Genomic DNA, 25,799 nt, shown 5'->3' with positions numbered 1-25,799 from the left:
GATGCAAAACGGATAGGGAGCCAGTGAAGGTACTACATGTGAAAAGACATTCATACTATTGAGCAATTTTATTCATGAATACAATTTACAGTAACAAGCAATTAAATATATGACTTGATCTCCTATCTAGAGCATTTTACGGCAAGGTGTCTAGCCTTTTGAGTCACACAGCTCTCTCTACTGCCTTACTCACCAGGCAGATGTCTTCTCTGCCTGGGGCAAATACCGCAGACATGCCTAGGCGCTAACATATTAGCTTTGATCTGGAGATTGCCTTAAATGCATCTTCCCCTTCTCTTGAAGCCTTTAGCCTCCCCATTCCATCTTAGTCTGTGGTAGGCACCGCTGATCATCAGTTACTCTGGCCCTGGCCAAATGTCAAGAGGTGAACTGCCCCTGGACCTAGACATCATTCATGCCACTGCTAGCATGGGACAAAATCATTTCACATTTGACCTTGATTTGTTCTGAGACATACTGCTGTGCTCTCTATCAGGCTAGGACCCTCCAGCATGAGCCTAAACAGTGACACTTCACTTGTCGCTGCCCCCCCCCCCCCCCACCAAACTTCCTCCTAGATGCAGCCACTTCTGACCCTTAGGTGTGCACTCTAAAACACCCCAGTATTCATAGGATGTGATAGGCAACTTTCCCTTATAGAACCATATAAGTAATAGGGAGGATGAGAAGACATGTGTGACTACCCATTGCCCCTCATCCGTGGGCTGGGTAGGGTTTATCCTGACACTTTTGTGTACTAGCCTCCAGGTTTCATATCCTATCTTCTCATCCCTGCACGAGCTGTAGACTATCCCTAGTTCCTACACGTATCTGCCTAACCTATGCAAATCTGTGTGATCTGTTTAACCTATGCAACATGTGAGGGAGCACCAGATATTCAAAACATCCTCCTCTTCATTTGATACAACACAACCCCAATTCCATGTGTATTACAAGAACTAAAATACGAAAGTGCAAAACCCTTACGTGAGAAACTAAACTGGCTCCCACTCAAGGAACATATCACTTTTAAAGTATGCACCTTAGTCCACAAAATCATTCACGGTGAAGCCCCTGCATACATGTCTGATTTAATAGACTTGCCACCCAGAAACGCTAAAAGATCATCCCGAACTTTCCTCAATCTCCACTTCCCTAAGTGCAAAGGCATAAAATACAAAGTACTGCACGCATCAACCTTCTCTTATATGAGCACGCAATTCTGGAATACACTACCACGCAACCTGAAAACGATCTACGAACTATCCGACTTCCGCAAACTATTGAAGACTCATCTCTTTGAGAAAATTTATTGCAAGGATCAAAACACACGAAGTCCATACACACTAATAGAAATGCTCTCCTGAATTCTCTTCCCCCGCATTTTCACCACAGATAAAATTGTAATACCATAATGTTCTCTTGCTATTGTCTTATCGCCCTATCAAATCCCCATTGTTACATTCCATTGCTCTATTCCCAAATGATTTCTTGAGTTTGACTTTGTCTTCCCATAACTCTTCACAATGTAACCCATAATCGTACTGCAACAAATTGTATTTCCATCACTCACAATGTATTGTAAGCCACACTGAGCCCGCAAATAGGTGGGAAAATGTGGGATACAAATGCAATAAATAAAATAATAAATAAATAACAACTAAATACCTAACTGCAAAACAGGTTAAGCTACTAACCAGTAGGGGAATGCCGGTTGGATATAAAAATACATCAACTTCGGGAATGTCGTCTGGATATATAAATGCAGCAACGTCCGACCCCAATTATCAAACTTTGTGGATTAGTTGAATGCCCTGAAGCTTCTTAAATCTGTAGATTAAAATGGAGGCAAATGCACTATGCAGTTTTGATTTGTAACCATGTATATTTGTGTAATAATTCACCAGTATGTTCTACAAATTAATGTCCGGAAGCAATGCCAATAGACAACTAAGCAGGGTCTTTCTTCAAAGACAACTACGCATTGTCTTCCTTCAGGGTGTTCCAGAAAGAATGAAGGCTGACACCCACAGTCCTGATTTCTGTGTGACTAACCAGCTCATTTTCAAAAGAGAAGGCTGACCATCTTCCGACACAAATCAGAACCAGCCAAATCGGTATAATTGAAAGCCGATTTTGGCCGGGTTCAACTGCTTTCCATCGCGGAGCCGGCAACAGTTCAAGAGGGCATGTCGGCAGTGTACCGAAGGCGGGACATGGACATGTTTAAGAGATGGCCAGCTTCGCCCGATAATGGAAAAAACAAAACCGGTGATGACGAGCATTTCGCCGGCTTCACTTGGTCCCTTTTTATTCACGACCAAGCCTCAAAAAGGTACCCCAACTGACCAGATGACCACCGCAGGGAATCGGGGATGACCTCCCCTTATTCCCCCAGTGGTTACCAACCCCCTCCCACCCTAAAAAAAAACTTTAAAACATTTTTTTTGCCAGCCTCTATGCCAGCCTCAAATGTCATACCCAGCTCCATGACAGCAGTATGCAGGTCCCTGAAGCAGTTTTTAGTGGGTGCAGTGCACTTCAGACAGGTGGACCCAGGCACATACCCCCCTACCTGTTACACTTGTGGTGGTAAATGTGAGCCCTCCCAAACCCACCCGAAACCCACTGTACCCACATGTAGGTGCCCCCTTTCACCCCTTAGTGCTATGGTAGTGATGTACAGTTGTGGGCAGTGGGTTTGGGGGGGGTTGGGGGGCTCAGCACCCAAGGAAAGGGAGTTATGTACCTGGGAGCAATTTGTGAAGTCCACTGCAGTGCCCCCTAGGGTGCGCGGTTGGTCTCCTGGCATGAGAGGGGGACCAGTGCACTACAAATCCTGGCTCCTCCCATGATCAAATGCCTTGGATTTGGCCGGGTCTGAGATGACCGGTTTCGGTTTCCATTATCACTGAAAATCGATGCCGGCCATCTCAAACCCGGCCATCTCTGACATTTGGCCGGCCCCAACTGTATAATCGAAACGAAAGATGGCCACCCATCTCGTTCGATAATACGGTTTGCCCTGTCCCATCGCGGCACCGTCTTCTGAGATGGCCAACCTTAGAGATGGCCAGCCGCGTTTGATTATGCCCCTCTAAAACATCATGCTGTGTATTCCTTTCATGAATATCAGAAATGATTGTTGGATAACACCTGCAGTTCTGCTGTGCTGCAATAAGATAACCAAATTAAAGCAATGTGTACTAGCATGAACAAAGTAGTCATTACATTCAGTAAATAGGTAACCAAATCCATTTCATCCAATCAGTAGGTAACCAAACCCTCAATGCTAGGATTATTCAATGCTATGAATAGCCTGTATCTGCTGCAAAAGGCAAGTGATGCGGATGAGACTGGTATTCTAATGCCATATCTAGATGCATAAAGGCATTGCTCCTTATCTATCTGCAACAGCATTGGGTGTGTCATTAGGGACAAGCACTAATAGTGTGAAGTGTACCAGAAAAGAGCAAACCTTCAGAAGGGTAGTCACTGTTATTAAGCCTACCGTTTAGTGGGCAATAGAACAGACAACCACAGCATAAGACATGTAAACTTTGGAATACTGTAGATACGTAGCTTGATGTGGCAGTCAAGGTGTAACATATAGACAGATAAGATAGAGTAGCAGGAGTTGGATAGAGAATAAAGGGATGAACTTAACAGAAGCTATAGGTGAACCAGAACGAAAGTAAATACATGTGTGAAGGGATAAGTGAGATTTATGTTATGTTATTTGTGAGTGACATTGCCGAAGGGTTAGAAGGTAAAGTTTGCCTATTTGCGGATGATACTAAGATTTGCAACAGAGTGGACACCCGGGAGGGAATGGAAAATATGAGAAAGGATCTGAGGAAGCTAGAAGAATGGTCTAAGCTTTGGCAATTAAAATTCAATGCGAAGAAATGCAAAGTGATGCACTTAGGGAGTAGAAACCCACGAGAGACTTATGTGTTAGGTGAGAATCTGATAGGTACTGAGGGGGAGAGGGATCTTGGGGTGAAAGTATCAGAGGATCTGAAGGCGACGAAACAGTGTGACAAGGCGGTGGCCATAGCGAGAAGGTTGCTAGGCTATATAGAGAGAGGTGTGATCAGCAGAAGAAAGGAAGTGTTGATGCCCCTGTACAAGTCGTTGGTGAGGCCCCACCTGGAGTATTGTGTTCAGTTTTGGAGGGCCGTACCTTGCGAAGGATGTTAAAAAAATGGAAGCGGTGCAAAGAAAAGCTACGAGAATGGTATGGGATTTGCGTTCCAAGACGTATGAGCAAAGACTTGCTGACCTGAACATGTATACCCTGGAGGAAAGGAGGAACAGGGGTGATATGATACAGACGTTCAAATATTAGAAAGGTATTAATCCGCAAACAACTCTTTTCCAGAGATGGGAAGGCGGTAGAACGAGAGGACATGAAATGAGATTGAAGGGGGGGCAGACTCAAGAAAGATGTCAGGAAGTATTTTTTCACAGAGAGGGTGGTGGATGCTTGGAATGCCCTCCCGCGGGAGGTGGTGGAGATGAATACGGTAACGGAATTCAAACATGCGTGGGATATACATAAAGGAGTCCTGTGCAGAAGGAATGGATCCTCAGAAGCTTAGCCGAAATTAGGTGGCAGAGCAGGTGGGGGGAAGAGGGGTTGATGGTTGGGAGGCGAGGATAGTGGAGGGCAGAGTTATACGGTCTGTGCCAGAGCCGGTGATGGGAGGCGGGACTGGTGGTTGGGAGGCGGGGAATCCTGCTGGGCAGACTTATACGGTCTGTGCCCTGAAAAAGACAGGTACAAATCAAGGTAAGGTATACACATATGAATTTATCTTGTTGGGCAGACTGGATGGACCATGCAGGTCTTTTTCTGCCGTCATCTACTATGTTGAGTTAGGAATCAGATACCATTAACTTAAGACAGAAGGATGGGGTGGGGGGGAATTTGGTGAGAAACCAGCTGAAACTTTGTAGTGCACCATCCATTCTGCATAGAACACGAGATAAATGGCCATCCCTTTCAAGTTCAAACTTCCTCAAGTAAGTATTAAGCAAGTCTACTATGAAAAGCATATATCGTTATCTATCTACGAAGCATATAAGATGGAAAATCATAAAGGGATAACCAAATCATAGGCGAACATAATGACATATGGGTCCTACCCTGGGACAGTCCACAGGTCATCCCAATACTGGCATATGAGGTCCCCTTTCGGGAAACTATCTAAATACAAAAGCCCTACTCCATGTGTTTGCAGAATAATATATAGGGTTTGTATAGCCCCTACTACACAAGCCCCCATGTACAGACATCCCTTGCTTTATTGAGAATAGGCATTCACTAAGCTGGAAGATAACACATATAACAATACCTTGGTCATGATCATGTCTGGACCGATCGACCAGAAGTACCAGTACAGTTAAAATTGTAAATAAAGCAGAAGGAAGCAGGGAACAAACTAAAGTGCTGTGAACCTTAACAAGTAGCAAGAAATAAAGCAAGAAAATCCCAGACCCAGATTAAGAACTCTGGATCGGCTTGTACCTGTGTCACCAATTTCCTGCTCCTGTGAGTGCTCCACCCTTTAAAAGGATTGTGAACATGCAGTAAGACCTTAGGAAATTGTAGTACACTGGGCATCCAAATGGCAGGTGAAATTTAAATAATCCCAAGAATATTAAAACAAGCTGAGAGGTAGATGGTCCACAGCGGCTTGACCAGCAAAGTATGAGAAGCAGTCCGATCAACAGTCAAGACATGTAGGGGCAAAAACTATGCCAGACTTGGCCAGTGTTTTACCCCAGAAGGCTGCGTCGGAGGCTTCAAAATAGTGTAACAAAATGTACTTACATGCTACATAACATAAGTAAAGCATATTAACCTAAGGGGCCCTTTTACTAAGCCGCGGTAGGCTCTACGCATGTGCAGCACATGCCCAATGGGTGGCGTTAAGGGCTCAGGACAGTTCTGGGTGTGCGCTGGTTTCATTTTTACTACAGGACCTTTTCTCAGCCCATTAAAAAAAAGCCATTTTTTTGTATATGTCATAAAAAACTGGCCTGGCACATGCCCAATACATGTGCCTACACTACCGCAGGCCACTTTTTACTGCAGCTTAGTAAAAGGACCCCTTAATTGGTAAAAGACATTGCAAAAGCATATATCAAGTATAAGGCCATAAAGCCCATAAAACACACTAACTGTAAAGACAGTCCAACTGAGCATGCCTTCTCTCACACTTGCGGCCTGCTGCTTCGGCATCCAGATAGGGGTGATGTGTTGGCTGTCATCAGAGAAAGACTAAAGAGAATTTAAGGACAGGGTAATTGGTGATGAACCTATTGTTAAATTCATGTGCTGTATTGTGCTGTAAAAGCTTGTGTAATGGTGTCACCAGAAGTTCAGCTTATGTAGCTACACCAACCTGTAATGGTGTATCTCATCTTTTAACTGAAGCAGGACTCAGCAGAAAACAGTCTAGTTAGGAAAACTGGCAAGCTAGCAGGGAACCCCCCCCCCCCCCCCCCTTTGAACTAGACCCATACCTCCACAGGCATTTTCAATTAACTTTCCACACGATCCCTGTGATATAGAACTATAAGGCTCTGCCCAGATGCCCCTTTATCAGGATAGGGAATCCGGTGCATATGTGCCCTCTAAGGCTGGTCACTGGTGTCCCGTTCACTAGATTGAGCAACCTGGGCGAAATTGGAACCCATATGATTGCCCATCGTTAAATAAAGCCCGTAAAACATGTAACTGTATCACGGCTAACTGTCCCTTAAGCGCCAGCCTATCCCCAACCTACAAGGCCCAACAAAATTGAGGCTAGGGCATCGAGCAAGTCCCAACCGTAGGAGGCTTTGTGTCACTTATGCATACCTGTCACCTGCTCTTGCCGCATGGTTACACCGGCCTGGCAGGCTCATCCAAGCAGGCCGCCTAGTTGAAAAGTGGATCTGGCAGATCCATCCAGTACAGCTGTTTGGGTAAGCTAGCACTACATCCTGAACTGGTCCAAGGAGACACAGCCCCCAGACCTCGCCATGATGGTTGCAGGCTGAATCTCTTCTGGACTGGCGCAAGCTGAATCAGCACCAGCGGCAAACTACAGACCATTTCTGGATTCAACCACTCCAAAAGCTGCCCATTTTTAACAAGTCATTATTTGTATTAATTGAAAGCAATTAACATGTAAGTGTGTAAATTTAGGCGTGTGATCTGATTAAACAGCAGGCCTATCTTTAACCACTATTAACCAGCTAATTCTGAATATGATGGGCCCTTTTACAAAGGTGCATAAGGGCCTACGCTCTTGAAGTTCTCATCAAATCTACATTATCACCCAGCTAGCACATGCACCTGGTGGTAATCCTGAATTTGGTGCGTGCCGAAAACCCACAGTAGAAAATCGTTTTCTATTTTCTACTGCATGGACATTCCCAGCGGTAATTGGCAGTTGGTGCACGCTGGACAGTTACCGTGTGAGTAACGTGTGAGCCCTTACTACTAAGTCAATGGGTGGCATTAATGGTTCAGGCCATAAATAGATGCGTACTGGTTTTCATTTTGCCACTTGTCCATTTCCTGGCCCAAAAGTAAAACCCCCTTTTTTTTTAAGACGCAGTGGAGAAATAGTCCAGCGCGTATCCAATACACGCGCTCACACTACCGCAGGTCACCTTTTGGTGTGCCTTTGTAAAAGAGCCCCATTTTAGCCAGTTAAGTTGCCCTGACCAAAACTGAAACTGGATATTCAATGCTGGTTGCCAGATACAGCCCGGCATTGACTATCCAGTGTCAGCGCCGGCAGCAAAAGCTAACCGCACTGCCTGCTGCCAGCTGAATATCAGGGAGAATATATGTAGTGGATGAATAACCATAAACATATTCTATGTTTCTATTTCTGTGTTTCCAGGAGAACCCTTTGATCCAACCTTTGTCATGAGTAAAGCTGTCTCCAATGTTATCTGTTCTGTTGTCTTTGGGAACCGCTTCGATTACTATGATAAAAACTTTCTGACCTTGCTAGGCCTGATCAATGAAAACTTCCAGCTCATGAGCAGTATTTGGGGAACGGTGAGTACCAAGGAGATGCACCAACCAGATTTTCAGCTTCTGCTTCATCAATTTTTGTGAAAACATTTGCTGTAGGGTTTCATGCAAATGTTTTTCATCTATCCAAGTGCATTGCATTACTATTTTCATATTTTTAGCCATCTCTAAATATGCCTTGTCATTGGTTAGTGACTTTTAGCTAACCATATTTAAAGGCTGTCAAGATTAACTGTGATATGAATATTCTACTTTTGACTAGTCAGTACTGTAACAATGTAAATGGTTTCCATTCCATCCTAAAGGTTTTCATAATTGAAGAGCACTTTTCCAAAACTCACTTCCCCTGATATTTAGCTGGCAATGAGCAGTGCTTTGACTGCCTGCCAATGTTCAACCTGGATTTTCAATGCCAGGCCGTTTCCAACAACCGGCATTGAATACCTGGTTTCATTTTAGACTCGGCAATGTAACCAATTAAACAGATATTCAGTGCTTAGGGCCTTATTCTGTAAAGGTTATGCTCCTAAATTTATGCTCCTAAATTAGGAGCATAATCTATTTTGGAGCATAGAGTATGCTCTTAAATTTTGAAGCATAAATAATGCTCATAATTTTAGGAGCATAAATTATGCTCATAAATTTAGGAGCATAACCTTTACAGAAAAGGGCCTTATTCTATAAAGGTTATGCTCCTAAAATTTATGCTCCTAATTTATGAGCATAATTTACACTCTTAAATTTATGCTCCTAAATTACTAGCAAAATCTATTTGGGAGCATAGAGTATGCTCATAATTTAGGGGCATAAATTTAGGAGCATAACCTTTGTAGAATAAAGCCCTTAGCGGTTAAAGATAGGCCTTCTATTTATGCGGCCTATTCTAACCACTAAACACAGCCGGTTTGGCGCTAACTATCCATACCTAACTGGCTGTGCCACGTGATATAGCTGGTTAGTGGCTAGCCGCTAAGCACAGATAGTCATCGGTAGATAACCAGTTATCTCCTGCTGAATATTTGTGGTTAGGCACCAAAACACTATTTAACCAGCCAGGAGCCGCCACTAACCAGTTAACTTTTTAGTGGTTAAAGATAGGACAGCTATTTATGTGGTCCTATTTGACCGCTAAACTTATTCGATTAGGCGCTGAATATCGGCATCTAATTGGATAGGTTGCACAGTATAGCCAGTTAAGCAAATTATTCGCACTAATTGGCTTATTATTCAATGAAGATACGCAGGCGTCTCGGGGGCATTTTTGAGAATTAGGGTGCATATGAGCAATTCTGTAATTGGGCACATGCTTTTGCATGCATGATTGTAGATCATACTATCACTTTCAAGGTCAGGTGTACACTTACACATGGGTGGATCATGGGTGAGACATAGGTGTGTCTCCCATATAGGCACAAGCCCTTGCCGCACTTACTCAGCAACAGTTACATCTGATCTATGGCTGATGTAACTGTAGATGTGTAAATATTAAGGGGTCCTTTTACAAAGTCGCGTTAGTTGCTACTTGCGTACAGTGCATGCCCAAATGAGACTATCACCAGGCTACCATGCCCCCCAGGCAGTAATTTCAGATTTGGCACATGCCATAATGCCTGGATGATTTCTTTATTTCATCCCACACACGCCATTCAAGGCAGTAATCAGCAGTTGGCGCTTGCTGACCAGTCACCGTGCGTGTAGCGTGTGATCCCTTACCACTAGATCAATGGATGGCATTAAGGGCTCAGGCCGGTTTTAGGCACACACTGATTTCAGTTTTACCACATGCCCTTTTTCCATCCCATTTTTAAAAAGCCCCTTTTTGCAGACGTGGTAAAAACTGGCCCGATGCGCACCTAATCCATGCGCCTGCACTGCCACAGGCCACTTTTTACCGCAGCTTAGTGAAAAGACTCCTAGGTGAAATAATGCAAGGTTACACTAGTATTCTATAGAGGAATCAGAGCTCAGATGCTGTTATAGAATGAGCTTTCACCATGCAGCACTGAGGCATCTAAAAGGAAGCACTAGCTTATAAAATTACTCCCCCCCGCCCCCACCACCACCACCATATGTATGAGGAGCAGCACTGACCATCTGAATAGTACAGTCATAATGCCAACACTATACAGCAGAACTAAAGTAAATATAGAACTGTGGAAAAATCTGTCCCTTTCTTTCTGAGCACACTACACCTCACACTTAGACTAACGCAACTTGATTTTCACAGGATTCTGCTAAGCTATGTCCTCTTCAATGCATTCAAAATTCTGCTGCACAACTTGCATCCTGCCAGTGTTGCTACACTCATATAAGCCCTCTCCTCAATTCATTTCATTGGCTCCCTATCCATTTCCGTATACAGTTCAAACTCTTCTTATTGACTTAAAAGTGCATTCATTCAGCAGCCCCTCAGTATCTCTCCACTCTTATATTTCCCTACACTCCTTCCCTGGAACTCTGTTCGTCAGATAAATCTCTCTTATCTGTACCTTTCTCCTCCACTACCAACTCCAGACTCCGCTCCTTTCATCTTGCTGCACTGTATGCCTGGAATATACTTCCTGAGTTGGGATGTCAAGCTCCATCTCTGGCCATATTCTAATCAAGGCTAAAAGCTCACCTTTTTGAGGCTGCTTTTAACTCTTAACTCCTAGTCACATGTTCAGCATCCATATTTGTTTTATCATTCCCACCATAAGTAATTCCCTAATCCCTTATTTGTCCTGTTTGTCTGTCTTGATTAGATTGTAAGTTCTGTCGAGCAGGGACTGTCCCTTACATGTTTAGAGAACAGTGCTGCATATGTGTAGTAGCACTTTAGAAATAAGTAGTAGTAGTAGAAATTGATCAATTAACAAACTAATGGCTGAATATTACTGCTATGCAGATAACTTCTTCTCGGCCTACCATTGCTCTGTCCTCCATCCACCATTTTGTTCTATAGATATTATTTGGGCATTCAGACAAATTTTCAACCTGATCGCATCCATATTCCAGATAATATTTAACTCACAGTTGCATATTGACAGTGCCCGGATAACTCCCAGCTCTGCCTCTGCTCAGCACCAGGTCAGCTCAGTACCAACTGAATCGTGCCACAGCGGTCTATGCTGATATTCAGTGATTAAGTGACATTGAATATCAGAATGGCAGCCAGTCATTAGGATTTAATGGGTAGGAGCCTTCCTACTCAGTTAAATCCTACTCAACTTTGATATCCATGTACTTAAAAAATCTATAATGGTCATTCAAATTTAGACGTGGATCCCAGATTTGCATGCAAAATAATTAGTCAATGAGCCAATTAATGTCAATTATTGATATTAATTGGCACTAATCATGATTTATGTGTGGATCTGCCTGCACACTATTCTAAAAAACTGTGCACCTAAATTGTCTTGTGTGCATTTGGAAAGGGGGCATGGCCATGGAAGAAGCATGAGTGAGTCAAGGGCATTTCAAAAGTTTGGCCATCAGATTGTATACCTGGATTTATGACAGGTTTTAGCTGGCATAAGTCCTCACGCCAAACGTTAGAAGTGAGATGCATGCTAAATTTAACAGCTTCTTTGAAGAGTTTATGATAGTAAAAATAGGAGGTTTTTCCGCCGGTGATGAATGTTTGGGCCTTCCTAAAGTTGATTAACATATTAACAACAGAGTTTCCCAACATTTATTTGAGGCTTTTCCTCCATAGAAGATCATACTACAACGTCAATGGTAGATATCTTATATTTTTGATTGGTTCAGGAACGAAGCGATATTCTACAAGCTTCAGAGTGTTATTTAGACTAATCCCTGATATTTGTTTAAATATCAACCAGAAAATAATTATATTTTTTTTTCTCCATGCACAGCTGTACAATATTTATCCAAATGTCATGAAGCACCTCCCTGGACCTCACAACAAAATTTTTGCAAACTTTGAAAAGCTGAAGCTCTTTGTTTTAGAAAGGATCAAGATGCATGATGAATTGTTTGATGCCAATTGTCCCAGGGATTTTATTGACTGTTTCCTGGCCAAGATGAAGCAGGTATGATTTGAAAAAACATTTTGACAAGGGCACAATTGTCTGGGGTCAGGAACTCTAGAGACAGCCTAAAGGAACCAAATCCTTCATTAATAGAGTAATGTGATGCTAAAGGAGAGTGCCACGAATGACCACAGGTGAGCAATGGCTGAATAAATCTAATTTATGTTTGCAGTTCACCTCTGAGGCTGTAATGCACACGAGGATAGGGAAATACAACTGCCTTTGGAAGATGAATAGCTGGCCAGGTGACTCATCCTTCCATACCTGAACTGCTTATTACATTGAGAATATACAGTCTCCACACTAGCTTTAGATGGGATTGCCATGTTTGTCAAACAAAAGCAACTAAAAGATTAAGGACAGGTTCCTGGTATTAGGATTGATTTTGCTAAAGAGACCTCATATTATCTTGAAGTCTTTCAAAGGTACTTTCAAAGACATTTATGCAGCTAAATTGCCTTGACTAAAATTACCCTACCTCAACCAGCCTACAAGTATGGATCCTGACTCATTTATTTCATTTGTTTCCATTAAAGTCAATGGGGAAAATAACTGTGCACTCTAGCAACGGTGCTTTCCATCCATTTTCAAAGAAACTTGCTTAAAACTTACTGGAAGGGATTTGCCAGAGGGGCAACAGCACTACAAGACATCAAGACTGACAAGAAAGATCCCACAGCACCAAAAGAAGAGCAAGGGGCCCTAACACTGGTATAAAGACTTCAACATAATAACATAGTAGATGACGGCAGATAAAGACCTGTGCGGTACATCCAGTCTGCCCAACAAGATAAACTCATTACACATGGTATGTGATACTTCATATGCTTACCTGACCCTGATCTGTCCCTGCTACCCCCAGGGCACAGACAGCAGAAGTCTGCCCAGCACTGTCCCTGTTCTAAAATTTCTGAAGTTAACATCGAAGCCCCATGAAAAGCTACACTCCAGCCCATCCAGATCTGTTCAGCCACGATCAGGGCACAGACCATACAAGTCTGCCCAGCATTTGCCTTGTTCTCTGTTTACTAATGCTGCATCTATCCAGTCACAATCAGGGCACAGACAGTAGAATTCTGCCCAGCACTGGCTTTGCTTTCCAATTTTCAGTGTTGCCACCCAATCTCCACTAAGCATCTATGGATCCATTCCTTCTAAACAGGATTCCTTTGTGTTTATCCCACACATTCTTGAATTGCATTACCGTTTTCATCTCTACCAACTCTTGCAGGAGGGCATTCCAAGTATCTACCACCCTCTCCATGAAAAAATTCTTCTTGGCGTTATTCCTGAGTCTGCCCCCCTTCAACCTCAATTCATGTCCTCTAGTTCTACTGCCTTCTCGTTTCTGGGAAAAGTTTGTTTGCCGATTAATACCTTTCAAATATTTGAACGTCTTTATCATATCACCCCTGTTTCTCCTTTCCTCCAGGTCAGCAAGTCTGTCCTCATATGTCCTGCAACGTAAATCCCATACCATTTTTGTAGCTTTTCTTTCCACTGCTTCAACACAAACAGTGGAATAAAGACCACAATGCACAATAGAGGGGTAAAGCAGCACCATCATTGACAGGAACACCAAGGCACTAGGCGAGAGGTGCCATGCCACCCTGGCCTTGGCATCTCTCTCTCTCTCTCTGGCCATGGAGACACTTTAATCCTCAAGCTTCCTTAGTCTACTTTCACTTCAGAATACTTGGGCAGGATCTCATAGACTAAGATCAACATGTCCAGTTGCTGTACAACTGCTTTATTTCAACCAAAAATCAAAATAATGCCCCACTCAAATTTCAGAAATATGTATAAATGACAGGACTGTGCATTAAAGGAAGGAAAAGCCTCAAAGAATTCCAGATCAACTGATCTACAGAGCTAAAGATGATCACAATATTCTGTTCTTCATCATTGGCTTAATAAACCTTCCCAATCTTTAAAGAGTTACTTTGTAGATTAGATCAAACTGTTTGTGTGCAGGCTTATCACAATCCTTCAATATAAACAGCATCAAACAGTGACATGCATTGTACTGTGCTTGAATTCGCTACTGCTTTATTTAACATGAACACCACAGCAAACCATCTCCTTTTCACAGCTTTGGGTTTTCTCTTGCAAAAATATACTAGTTAAACATAACCATCATCGCAATGTGTCTCCCCCTCAAATCATTAGGGTTTCTTTTACAAAGCTACTGGGGCTGGATGTCAGAAACAAAAGGAAGCCTTTTGTGGGAAGCAGAGGACCTCGGCTGGTGGGGGTTGGGGTCCCCCGCCAGCAAAGGTAGGCGATGGCGGGTTGGCGGCAGGAGGGGGGTCGAGAGGGTCGTTGGCAGGGGGGGCAAAGTTGTTGTTGGTGGTGGGGTCGGCAATGGCAAGGGGGGGGGGGTCAGTGGCGCCGGGGGGGGGCTAAAATGTGCCCCCTCACCTCGGGCTCTGGACTCCCCTCCCGCCGAAGTCTGGCTACGCCCCTGATCTGCACTGCACTAATCACTAGGCTACTCCTCCACACTATAGGCCAACACCTTTACATCTAGTTCACCCAGTGGCTGGGCCATCCCTGCCCCTTTTCCCTCTGAAGTCTACACTTTCCTAGCACAAGCTTCTTTCGGATATCCAAGACAAAAATTGCTAGGAAATGGTGGTTGGAGTATTGTGTTCAGTTTTGGAGACCGCATCTTGCTAAGGATGTAAAAAGACTTGAAGCAGTTCAGAGAAAAGTGATGAAAATGGTATGGGTTTTGCAACGCAAGATGTATGAGGAGAGACTTGATGACCTGATCATGGAGGAAAGGAGAGACAGGGGTGATATGATTCAGACTTTCAAATATTTGAAAGGTGGTAGAACTAGAGAAAATGAATTGAGGCTGCAGGGGGGCCGACTCAGGAATAATGTCAGGACGTAAATTTTTCACAGAGAGGGTGGTAGATGCCTGAAATGCCCTCCCATGGGAGGTGGTGGAGATGAAAACGGTAACGGAATTCAAAAATGTGTGGGATAAACACAAAGGAATTCTGTTTATAAGGAATGAATTCAAAGAAGCTTAACAATGATTAGATGGCAACACCAATAATTGGGAAGCAAAGTCAGTGCTGGGCAGGCTTCTGTGGTCTGTGTCCTGATCGTGGCTGGACAGATTTTGATGAGCTGGAATAGGGCTTCAATAACAACTTCAGAAGTTGGAGAACAAGGACAGTGACAGGCAGACCTCTATAGTCTATGCCCTAAAAATGATAAGGATGACTCAAGATCTGGTATACATATGAAGTATCACATGCCTTATGCTATGAGTTTATCTTGTTGGGCAGACTGGATGGACCATAAAGGTCTTTATCTGCCGTCATTTATTATGTTACATCAGAATGTTACTGTGGTCTCAGATTCATAAAACAACATTAGCCATCAAATATTGAAGAAGCGAGGCTAAGACAGAATTGTTTGACTGATTCCTCTTTCTTCCTTATTCCCTCCTAAAGTGGCTCCATTCTGACTTACCATGGATCAAACATATATCTTCAGATGCAGAGACTTATAACAGAGGCCGCAGGAACTGCAGAGTCAAGATAGAAACCAGTGAATAGTAATCCTCCGGGCAGCAGAAGACGAGCCATGCCCTTGGAAGAGCCCATTAGGCCAGCAAGGGGTATGTCTTTAATTAGAGACCAAATTCTAATCCAGTGGGCTCCATCAAAGGCATGACTTTCTTTCTGCTGTCCAGAAGATAACTCCTCACTGGCTTCTAGCTTAACTGTGTTGTTCTTGCATCTTCAGCTGTAAATCTCTAGCCTCTACTGCCAACAATCATAGGTTTGATTCCCAGTAAGTATCATACTGGCCAAGATAAGAACATAACAGTAGCCATACTGGGTCTGAACAATGGTCCATCTAGCCCAGTATCTTGTTTCCAACAGCAGCCAATTCAGATCACAAGTACCTGTCAGAATCCCAAATACTAGCAAGAATACAGATTAAACAAGTGCTGTTTTCTTCACTGTCTCCATATACTTTAATGGTGCTGAAAATTAATTGATTTTAAGTTCATTCAAGAGTTAGGCCCATTTGTTTAACTAAAAATGCCCTAATTCGTTGTATTTTATCCTTTTTCCTAACCAGAATGCACATCCATAAGATACAATAGTCCACAACATGCCTAATTGCACCTTCCTTTGGGAGTGGACATTTCTGATGATGCATTTTGGGCAGGATCAGAAACGTACACGTATAGATTATATTTTCTAATCAAGAAATGTAATTTTCTATAGAAATTCTACTTGCACCCAAAAGCAGGAGCAACATTCATCAAAAGTTTGATACCTGGGGCATTTTTAAAAAGGTAGAGTATATGCATACCTTTCTTGTTGATCTCTAGAGTAAAGCAAAAGTACCTGCAGACTTTGTACCATTGCAGACAGTTTGAATATTTGCCCTTATTGAATCAGTTACACTAAAAAAGCTGTTTGGGAGAGATGGACCACCACAACATGTTCATAAGTGGCTCCCAAGAAGAGACCAAGGTATGATGGGTAGTACCAAGTCCTTTCTATGTGCCTAGTATTTATCATATGTGTTAATGTCTTACAGGAGGAACAGAACCCTGAAACATCTTTCCATACTGAGACCTTGGTAATGACCACACACAACTTGTTCTTCGGTGGAACGGAAACAGTTAGCACAACTTTGAGATATGGATTCCTGATTCTCATGAAATACCCAGAAATAAAAGGTGAAATGATACAACAGGCAGTTTGAGTTGCAAGAAAACGCTTCCTGCCTCTGTGCTATGAAACACTATTGAAATACTCACATGGAGGGCACTTATTCAAATTATTAAATTCCACCCTGTTGATGCATTCATAACCATTCATTTAACAATTTGGAAGGGGGGAAATGCATAAATCGTTTTACATCTTTGGCCAGTTCAGTGTAGGACTGTAGATTTGTACCTGAGGCAATGGAAGGTTAAGTGACTTGCCCAAGATCACAAGGAGCTGCAGAAGGATTTGACATACAGAAATTATAGTAACCTGTATTAAAGGGCCAGGTATTAGTGATCTGTGCTATTGCTGATCTTCATTGACTGGCTGGTTCTCTTATGTTCAAATGTTTATGTTTATATTTATTCCTCACTTGATATACTGCCATTCTGTAGATACAGTCAAAGTGGTTTACATGTACTATTTTAGCAGGTAATTTTCTATCCCTATTGGGCTCACAATGTAAGGTTATTTGTACCACTAGGCATTCATGTAGGGAGGCTGAATTTGAGGGGTGGCATGGTGCTTGCATGGCACAGTGGTTTAATGCTGCTTTTCAGCATGGTACAAGGCCTTTTGGTACTCAAGCCCTATCTGATCCCGCTCTTTCCAACAGGAAGTTTACTTTGAAGTTGGCAATGTGTGATGAGCTTCATTTAGCTACTGCCTTGTGCTTGGGTAGATGAAATGAATGCATGGGTCTTAACAAATCTTTTCCCACAGCAATATTATGTTCAATTCTGGTCACCGTATCTCAAAAATGATATAGTGGAATTAGAAAAGGTACAGAGAAGGGCGACGAAAATGATAAAGGGGATGGGACGACTTCCCTATGAGGAAATGCTAAAGCGGCTAGGGCTCTTCAGCTTGGAGAAAAGGCGGCTGAGAGGAGATATGACAGAGGTCTATAAAATAATGAGTGGAGTTGAATGGGTAGATGTGAAGCGTCTGTTTACGCTTTCCAAAAATACTAGGACTAGGGGGCATGCGATGAAGCTACAATGTAGTAAATTTAATATGAATCGGAGAAAGTTTTCTTCACTCAATGTGTAATTAAACTATGGAATTCATTGCCAGAGAATGTGGTAAAGGCAGTTAGCTTAGCGGAGTTTAAAAAAGGTTTGGACAGTTTCCTAAAGGAAAAGTCCATAGACCATTATTAAATGGACTTGGGAAAAATCCACTATTTCTGGGATAAGCAGTATAGAATGTTTTGTACTTTTTTGGGATCTTGCCAGGTATTTGTAAAAATAAGTGTGCATAAAATGCTAGAGATGCCCTTATATTCCTATGGGTGTCTCTAGCGTTTAGCGTGTACTAATCATTAGCGTGCACTAAAAACACTACACGCCTTTGTAAAAGGACCCCAAAGATAAGACAGACTTTTATGTGGTACCATTTATGTGCTAAACCTGGCCACTTAAGGGCCAAGTTTTGACTACATCCCCGGAAAGCCCCCCAGCCCCTGAACGCCACCCAGGCTTTGAGTAAGGCATTAACCGTGAATTTCAGCGGTACATAGCAGTTTAAGTGCCGCTGAAAATTTGCAGCTAGCCCCGACCAAGTGATTTAACTGGTCAGTGGTCAGCTGAATCACTTTGAATATTAGCTGGGTAAGTTTTATTTTAAACTGTACCTGCTGTACACTGCCTTGGGTTAACCTTTTCATAAAGGCAGTTAATACATGGTAATAAATATTGAATAAAATTAAGGCAGCAAAATGGCTGGTCTAGCTTTTTCTAGATTGTTATATATGTATTGTGCTGAATATTAGCTGACACCCAGACAACTTCCAGCAGCCAAGCAGTACCCAGAAAGTCAATACCAATGTCCAGATCAGGTAGGCATTGACTATCTGGATCAGTCTGTGCTTGGTTGTCAGCAGCCTTATAATCACTGAATGCTGCGAGCTGAATATCGTGCCATAAGGTTTACTTTGCCATTCGATGTCTAAGGGAATAAAAGTTTATTGAGTAAGGATGTTTTGTTGTTAGAAATGGCCTTAGCGTGCCCTTACTTGAGTCTTTCCTGTATGTTAATGCTATTTTTACCATAGCCATAAAAATACATATTTTCCAATTCTTTTCATTAATAGCTGTGCACTAATGTTGTCCCTCCTTTGTACGCGGTAAGGGCTCCTGTGTTATCCTACCAGGCCGAAACATGGCTCATATTGAGTCTTTGATACCTATCAGAAGGCCTAACGGCCGATGCACAGCCCATCTTGAGTCTTTGATACCTATCAGCGGGCCTAACGGTCAAAACTTGGCTCATGTTGAGTCTTTGATTCCTACCAATAAATGTCTGCACCACACCATTTGCTTTGGTACTTTTTTTGTCACCTTTGCTGTTGTTGTTTTCATTTATTTTATGCAAAAGCTAGATCTTCCCCTTGTTTTTTGTTCTATCCATACGCTAACCAGTTAGCATGTGGCAATGTAGATGCACTAACTGATTAGCACAGGAATGTCTACTCTCTGCCCCTGACACTCAAAAAAATAATTATAAAAAAAATATTTACCGTGAGGTTAGCACGCAGCAGTTTCAAAACTATTGCATGACACTTTAGCATGTCCCGCATTAGACCATTTTTTGTTGAGAAATATATATATTAGCACTTAGAACAGTTTAATAAAAGGACCACTTAGCTACCAACAATTGCTCTGAATCATGACATGACTTCTCCTCGAAAAAGAACTCCCTGTCTTGTTTTATATCTGTCAACTTTTACATTACAGCAAAAGTCCATGAGGAAATTGATCAAGTCATTGGCCGAAACCGCTCTCCAGCAATAGAGGACCGGAACAGAATGCCATATACTGATGCCGTGATCCATGAAGTGCAGCGGTTCACCGATATCATTCCATTGAGCCTACCGCATTGCGTGATACGAGACACCATGTTCCGAGGATACACACTTCCAAGGGTACATTCATAAATCCTCTAAATCCTCTTAAAGAGAAAGTTATCAATGTGTGCTACCACTGAGACAGGTTATTTTACCACGTCTTTGGCCGGTTTCAACTTAATCAGCTAGCGTTGAATATTGGCTTGACTGGTTAAGTTGAAACTGGCTAAAAAACATTCAGATATTCAATGCCAGTGACCGGAAACAGACCAGCACTGAATATTTGGGCTAACCACTGACCGCAGGAGGCAGCCTGACTACCTTCTGCGATCTGAATATCGGCCCCTCTGTCAAAATTCTGGGTGTCATCTTCTTTGGCCGGTTTCAACTTAATCAGCTAGCGTTGAATATTGGCTTGACTGGTTAAGTTGAAACTGGCTAAAGAACATTCAGATATTCAATGCCAGTCACCGGAAACAGACCAGCATTGAATATCTGGGCTGACCACTGACCGCAGGAGGCAGCCTGACTACCTTCTGCGATCTGAATATCGGCCCCTCTGTCAAAATTCTGGGTGTCATCTTTGATTCACAGCTCACGTTCAAACTACAAATAGATTCAGTTATTTGTTCCTCATTCTTTGCCCTTCATTGCCTACATGCTATCTGCCTGCTTATCTCCTCTTAAAATCTGTATCCCCTTATTCTTACCCTTGTCATATCCCAGGTAGATTGCTGTAATTCACTTTACTCGGGTCTCCCTCTTTACCTCTTCAAACGTGTTCAACTTGTTTAGTCTACCACTGTTAGACTTTAACAGAATGCTAGCCATTTTGATCATGCCACCCGTCTCCTTAGCTATGAACATTGGCTTCCCATAACTGCTCATGTCAAATACAAACTTCTCTTGCTTGTTTATAAATCCCGTCTTCCAGTTTTCCCCTCCTACCTCAGTTCCCTTGTGATTCCCTACACCCCTCTTTGCTGTCTCCGCTCTGCTGACCAGAACCATCCCCCCACCCTCAGTTTTGCATCTGAAAACCTCAAGGAACCCTGCTTTCAGATATATTGGTTCCAAACTCTAGAATGAGCTGCTGCTCCATATCAGAAACCAACCAACCCTCACTTCATTCAAAAAATACTTAAGACTCATCTTTTCTCAGAAGTTGTTTTCCCTCTAGCCCTACCTAGCACTATACCTCTCACTCTCTTTTTTCTATTATTTTTCTCCTATTTTTTTCTTCTCTCCCCTCAGAGCTTCTTTTTAAATTGTAAACCATTGTGCTGCTTCTGCCGTGGCTAATATGTGGCTAAATAAAGCATCAATGTTTGAAAAACAATTGTCACAAACTTTAATTTAAAATAAAGTTTGAGTAAGGTAGTCAAATTCTTCAAAATATTCATCATAAAGATGAAAACCCAACTGGGCTCCAACTGTCAGCTCTTAGGGGCCCTTTCACTAAGCGGCAGGAAGCACACCAATTTGGAGCTACCACAGGCCCAACGCGGGCACTGGTGATAGTTTCAGCCCTACAGCACACCATTTTTCTCACTAGGGAAAAATAGGGAACTATTATCTAGCATGGCAGTTACCCGGCAGTAATTGGGCAGTGCCACGCACTACCCAGTTACTGCCATGTTAGCGTGGGAGCTCTTACTGCTGCCTCAATGGGTGGCGGTAAGCAGGGGCGTAGCCAGACTTCAGCGGAAGGGGGGTCCAGAGCCTGAGGTGAGGGGGACATTTTAGCCCCCCCCCCCCGGCGCCACTGACCCCCCTCCAGTTATTATCAACCCCCTGCAGCCGCCGACCCCCCCCCCCCGCCGCTGCCACCGCCGCCAACTTTGACAACCGCTGCCAACGACCCTCTAGACCCCCTCCCGCTGCCAACCCTCCCCCGCCGTCACCATGGGCTACCTTTGCTGGGGGGGGGACCCCAATCCCCACCAGCTGAGGAGCTCCTCTTCTTTCCGCGAAGGCTTCGTTCTGTTTCTAACGTCCTGCACGTACAATGTGCAGGACATCAGAAACAGAACGAAGTCTTCGCGGGAAGAAGAGGACCTCCTCAGCTGGTGGGGATTGGGGTCCCCCGCCAGCAAAGGTAGGCGACGGCGGGGGAGGGTTGGCGGCGGGAGGGGGTCAAGAGGGTCATCGGCAGGGGGGGCCAGGGCCAAATCTAGGGGGGCCCAGGCCCCCCTGGCCCCACTTAACTATGCCACTGGCAGTAAGTGCTCTCCCTCGCACGGCCACGTGGTAAGAGCAATCTTACCACATGGCCATAGCTATTTTCAGCCTTTTTTACCCAATGCAGTAAAAAGGGCCACAGCATGTGGCAAAAACGATCCCCGCCAGTAGCACAGGGCCCTTTTTACCATAGCTTAGTAAAAGGGCCCTTTAGAAAACAAATCAGTGGTCCTTTAAAAGTTATCACAACCTACAAACACACCATCAAGAAAGCAAAAAAATGTATATATGTATATATGAGCATATCTATATATATAAAAGGCAAGACCAACGTTCTGAAGCCTCCAGCCGGAAGTGTGAAGCACCAGAGATATCCGGTTTCCCCATGAGTGAAGGAAAACAGCACAGCACGAAATCCCTCTCTCTGTAACAGTGAAGGACTCAGAGGGGGAGGGGAGAGAGATGCCCTCACTCTCTCTGTAACACAGAACAGCAGGAAACTTAACACTGAAGGACTAGACTCCAAGGGGGGAGGGGGAGGGAGAGAGGGCAGAGGGCAGGAACACACACTCCCACATGCACACTCTGAAGAAAACCTTGCTAGCCCCCGTTTCATTTGCATCAGAAACGGGGCTTTTTTACTAGTTTTGTTATAAAACATTGGGAACTCAAGGTTTGTAGCTCCGCGTGATCGGTCTTGTGTCCTACTGATGAATATGAGGTTTTTGGGAGACAAGAGTATAGCATGTGTAAAAGGAGCTTCGCTGTACTATAATGCCTAGGGGTATGATGCTCAAAAATGTTGTTATGTTTAATTCTGTGTCATTTACAGGATTTTTCATTATTATTATCATTATTATATCATTTGATGGACAATACTATTAAAAATATGCACTGTTTTAAAATAGTGTACACGAGCATGCACTGCTTTCAATGACTTGTACATAATTCAATGACATTCCTCACCAGAGGAGCTCAAAGTATGGTACAAAGTAAAATTCTTCCTCCTTCCTCCCAACCCAATTTTCCCTCTTTCCCTTCCCACACAAATAAAACCCTCCCTCAAACTTTTCCAACCCAATTCTCTCTCCTTCCCCACCTAACCACAGTGCCCACAAGATCAACAAAAACCTTGATAAATGGGCCAGGGAGGGTACAGCTGTGATCTGCCCCGGGTGGTGAACAAGCTAGGTACACTGACACCTCTTTTCTTATCTTTCTCTTTTTGACTCATGTTATTACAAATGAATGTGTATCCTTAATAATGCCTATATCCACCCCTACAATCATCCACATTTAGGGCAAGTAGCATGGACCGCTAACCTCTTCAGTGGTCAGAGGTTAGCAATCCATGCATCAGCTGAGCATGTGTATCTCTACATCTTAAGGAACAAAAGAGTCAAAAAGCAAGAGGCAGCACAGTCACGGTTCTGTACCTTTTGACACAGTGGGGTACGTTATGCATGGAACCCATTTAAAAATCATCAGCCTAAATGTTGTCATCTGTTCTTGTTTTGATTCCCATAGGGCACGAATGTCATCACTATATTGAGTTCAGTACACTATGACCCAACGCAATACAAAAACCCCAAAATCTTTGACCCTAACAACTTCTTGGATAACACTTGCTTTAAGAAGAATGATGCCTTCATGCCATTCTCCTCAGGTGAGGTCTCAATAAAAGTCAGACCAAATATAGAGGGGAACAAGTGGTTCTATGATTTTCAAATGGTAGATATTCTGAGTAAAGAATTAATTTGATGCTCTTTTTGGAAAGAAAGCAAAAAATATTCTGCAGAAAATCAGTGCTTATTGGGTCTACGGTCTACCATGTGGAGAATCCTGATTTTGATTTACATTTGAGACATTTCATTCTCTGGTTCAGCTGTGGCTTGGGAATGCTGAGGAGGCAGCGTTTACAGTCCTTAGGACAATAAATCATAGCTATCATGTAATGGTGACATCTAGTGGCCAAATTGGGGAGGCTTTTGTTGTGGAAACTGGGTTAAATGAGTTGGAAGGAGACATAAAATACTAGAAAAATTGTCTAGGCACTTGCAAAATCCCAGACCTGCTTCTAGCTGAGCTTGACGCCTAAAGGAGTAACTAATTCCTTTCATTCAAGGCTAAAATGTCAATGCAGAAAATGCCAGAGAAAATCTCAGTTAAGAAACACAACCAGTTTTTTTTTCTTTTTAGATGTTGTTCAAGTTATACTGAGAAATTAAATACTACTAAGTAGCCTTCTTTCATTTTGATATCAATGGTCCTGATATCCAGTAATAATAATAAGTGATATAGAAGACTGGGTATAAGATCCCAAAGCAACCAGAATAGCCAAATGTCTTCTTTCCAGAAACCAGTTAACTGTACAAATTATGAAAAATCCTTTTGTAGCCATAGCACTCCTGAGTCCTTGAAACACCTTTTGCATCTTTTAGGGAAGCGGATCTGCCTTGGAGAAGGCCTGGCCCGGATGGAGCTCTTTCTCTACTTCACCACTCTCCTACAGAACTTTGATATGAAGCCCGTGATCAGCAAGGATGAAATCGACCTCACCCCACAGTGCTCTGGCTTAGGGAACGTTCCACGCCCATACCAATTTTGTGTGATTCCTCGCTGAAAGGGTTGATGCTCTAACCTCTGTTTAAGCAGCTGCTAGTACTGGGTCTTCGTATCCAATCCATGCTACGATTTCAATGTTTAATAGGCGCAATAGTAAGACATTAGAGGCTTGGGGAGAACTGTTTTCAAAGCTTGGGTATACTAGCATGGCTGAGATTTGTTTTCCAGTGCTCAGCTAAAGTGCTTATGGGCTTCTACTTGCAGATAACAGGCATTTTTTAGACGTTGCATGGAAGCATAAAGTCTGCAGGTACTTCTTATCTGCAAATTTTAAACCAGATTTCAAAGGAAAAGTGTTTTTTTCTTTGAACATCAACTCAGAAAAAGTATACACACAAATTTACCCTTACAATTTGTGCATCCACTTTTCCCATGTAAATCTATGTGTATAAATTTGAAATTGCAAAGGTATGTGCATAAGAGCCAACTCCATCCCAAACCCCATACAGAGGAGCAACTCCTCTATGTAAGCATAAACTTGTGCATGTAATGGAACAACACACATAAGTTTATGTGCATGTAGGGTAGGAAGGACCTGATATTTAAAGTAATTTATACAGCCAGGAGAGGCTCCTGGCCATTTAAATGGAAATGAAATATGAAAACGCCAGACCCTTAAAAGAAAAACTACACTGGCTTCCACTAAGAGAGCAAATTACGTTCAAGGTCTGCACTCTGGTTCATAAGATCATACACGGTGAAGTTCCGGGTTATATGTCACGCACGTTCCTGAACCTTCACTACCCCAACTGCAAAGGAGTGAAATATAAATTAACATATGCATCCCGTTTCTCCTATATAAGTACGCAAATATGGAACAAACTATCTAAATCAATAAAAACAACACACGACATAAATAATTTCCGTAAATTATTGAAAACTAACTCATTCAACAAAGCACACTACAATAATCCATCCTAAATACCAGTTAATCAAAATTTACACTGAATCTTGACTAAACATAATTCTGTACTTCCCGATTGTCCATACTAATCAACAAGATTGAAGTTTAATATTTCTGATTGTCCAAGTTAATCTATCACGATTGAAGTTAATCCAACATCTCTTATTTCTGATTATGAAAATGCACTTTCTGTAACTGTATTCCTAATCCTCTCTGTCTCCTTCACCTTAAATATGTATTTCTCTTCCGGAATTGGTGATCACCATTATGGAAAATGTAAGCCCCATTGAGCCTGCAAATAGGTGGGAAAATGTGGGATACAAATGCTACACATAAATAAATATTCAGCAGCACTTAACCACTACCTGCACTATCTACTAAAAGAAATACCTTTGATAGTGGTTTCCTAACTTTT

The 25,799-nt window shown here is 42.8% G+C and overlaps 1 protein-coding gene across 1 annotated transcript in view; it reads left to right on the top strand.

Annotated features, from left to right (window-relative positions):
- Positions 1–25,102, top strand: part of LOC115480206 (cytochrome P450 2F3-like) — a 49,857-nt gene extending 24,755 nt beyond the window's left edge. The window contains exons 5-10 of the mRNA XM_030218714.1: positions 7,908–8,068; positions 11,902–12,078; positions 16,654–16,795; positions 19,565–19,752; positions 23,383–23,521; positions 24,297–25,102. Coding sequence (XP_030074574.1) covers positions 7,908–8,068; positions 11,902–12,078; positions 16,654–16,795; positions 19,565–19,752; positions 23,383–23,521; positions 24,297–24,478 — 989 coding nt within the window. The 3' untranslated portion in view covers positions 24,479–25,102. The remainder of the gene's footprint in view (positions 1–7,907; positions 8,069–11,901; positions 12,079–16,653; positions 16,796–19,564; positions 19,753–23,382; positions 23,522–24,296) is intronic.
- The last annotated feature ends 697 nt before the right edge of the window (positions 25,103–25,799 follow it).

The sequence above is a fragment of the Microcaecilia unicolor genome, chromosome 11 (genome assembly GCF_901765095.1).
Source record: "Microcaecilia unicolor chromosome 11, aMicUni1.1, whole genome shotgun sequence".
Classification (NCBI taxonomy): Eukaryota; Metazoa; Chordata; class Amphibia; order Gymnophiona; family Siphonopidae; genus Microcaecilia; species Microcaecilia unicolor.
The sequence above is the reverse complement of the archived record's forward strand: the minus strand, read 5'-3'. Positions and strand labels throughout refer to the sequence as shown.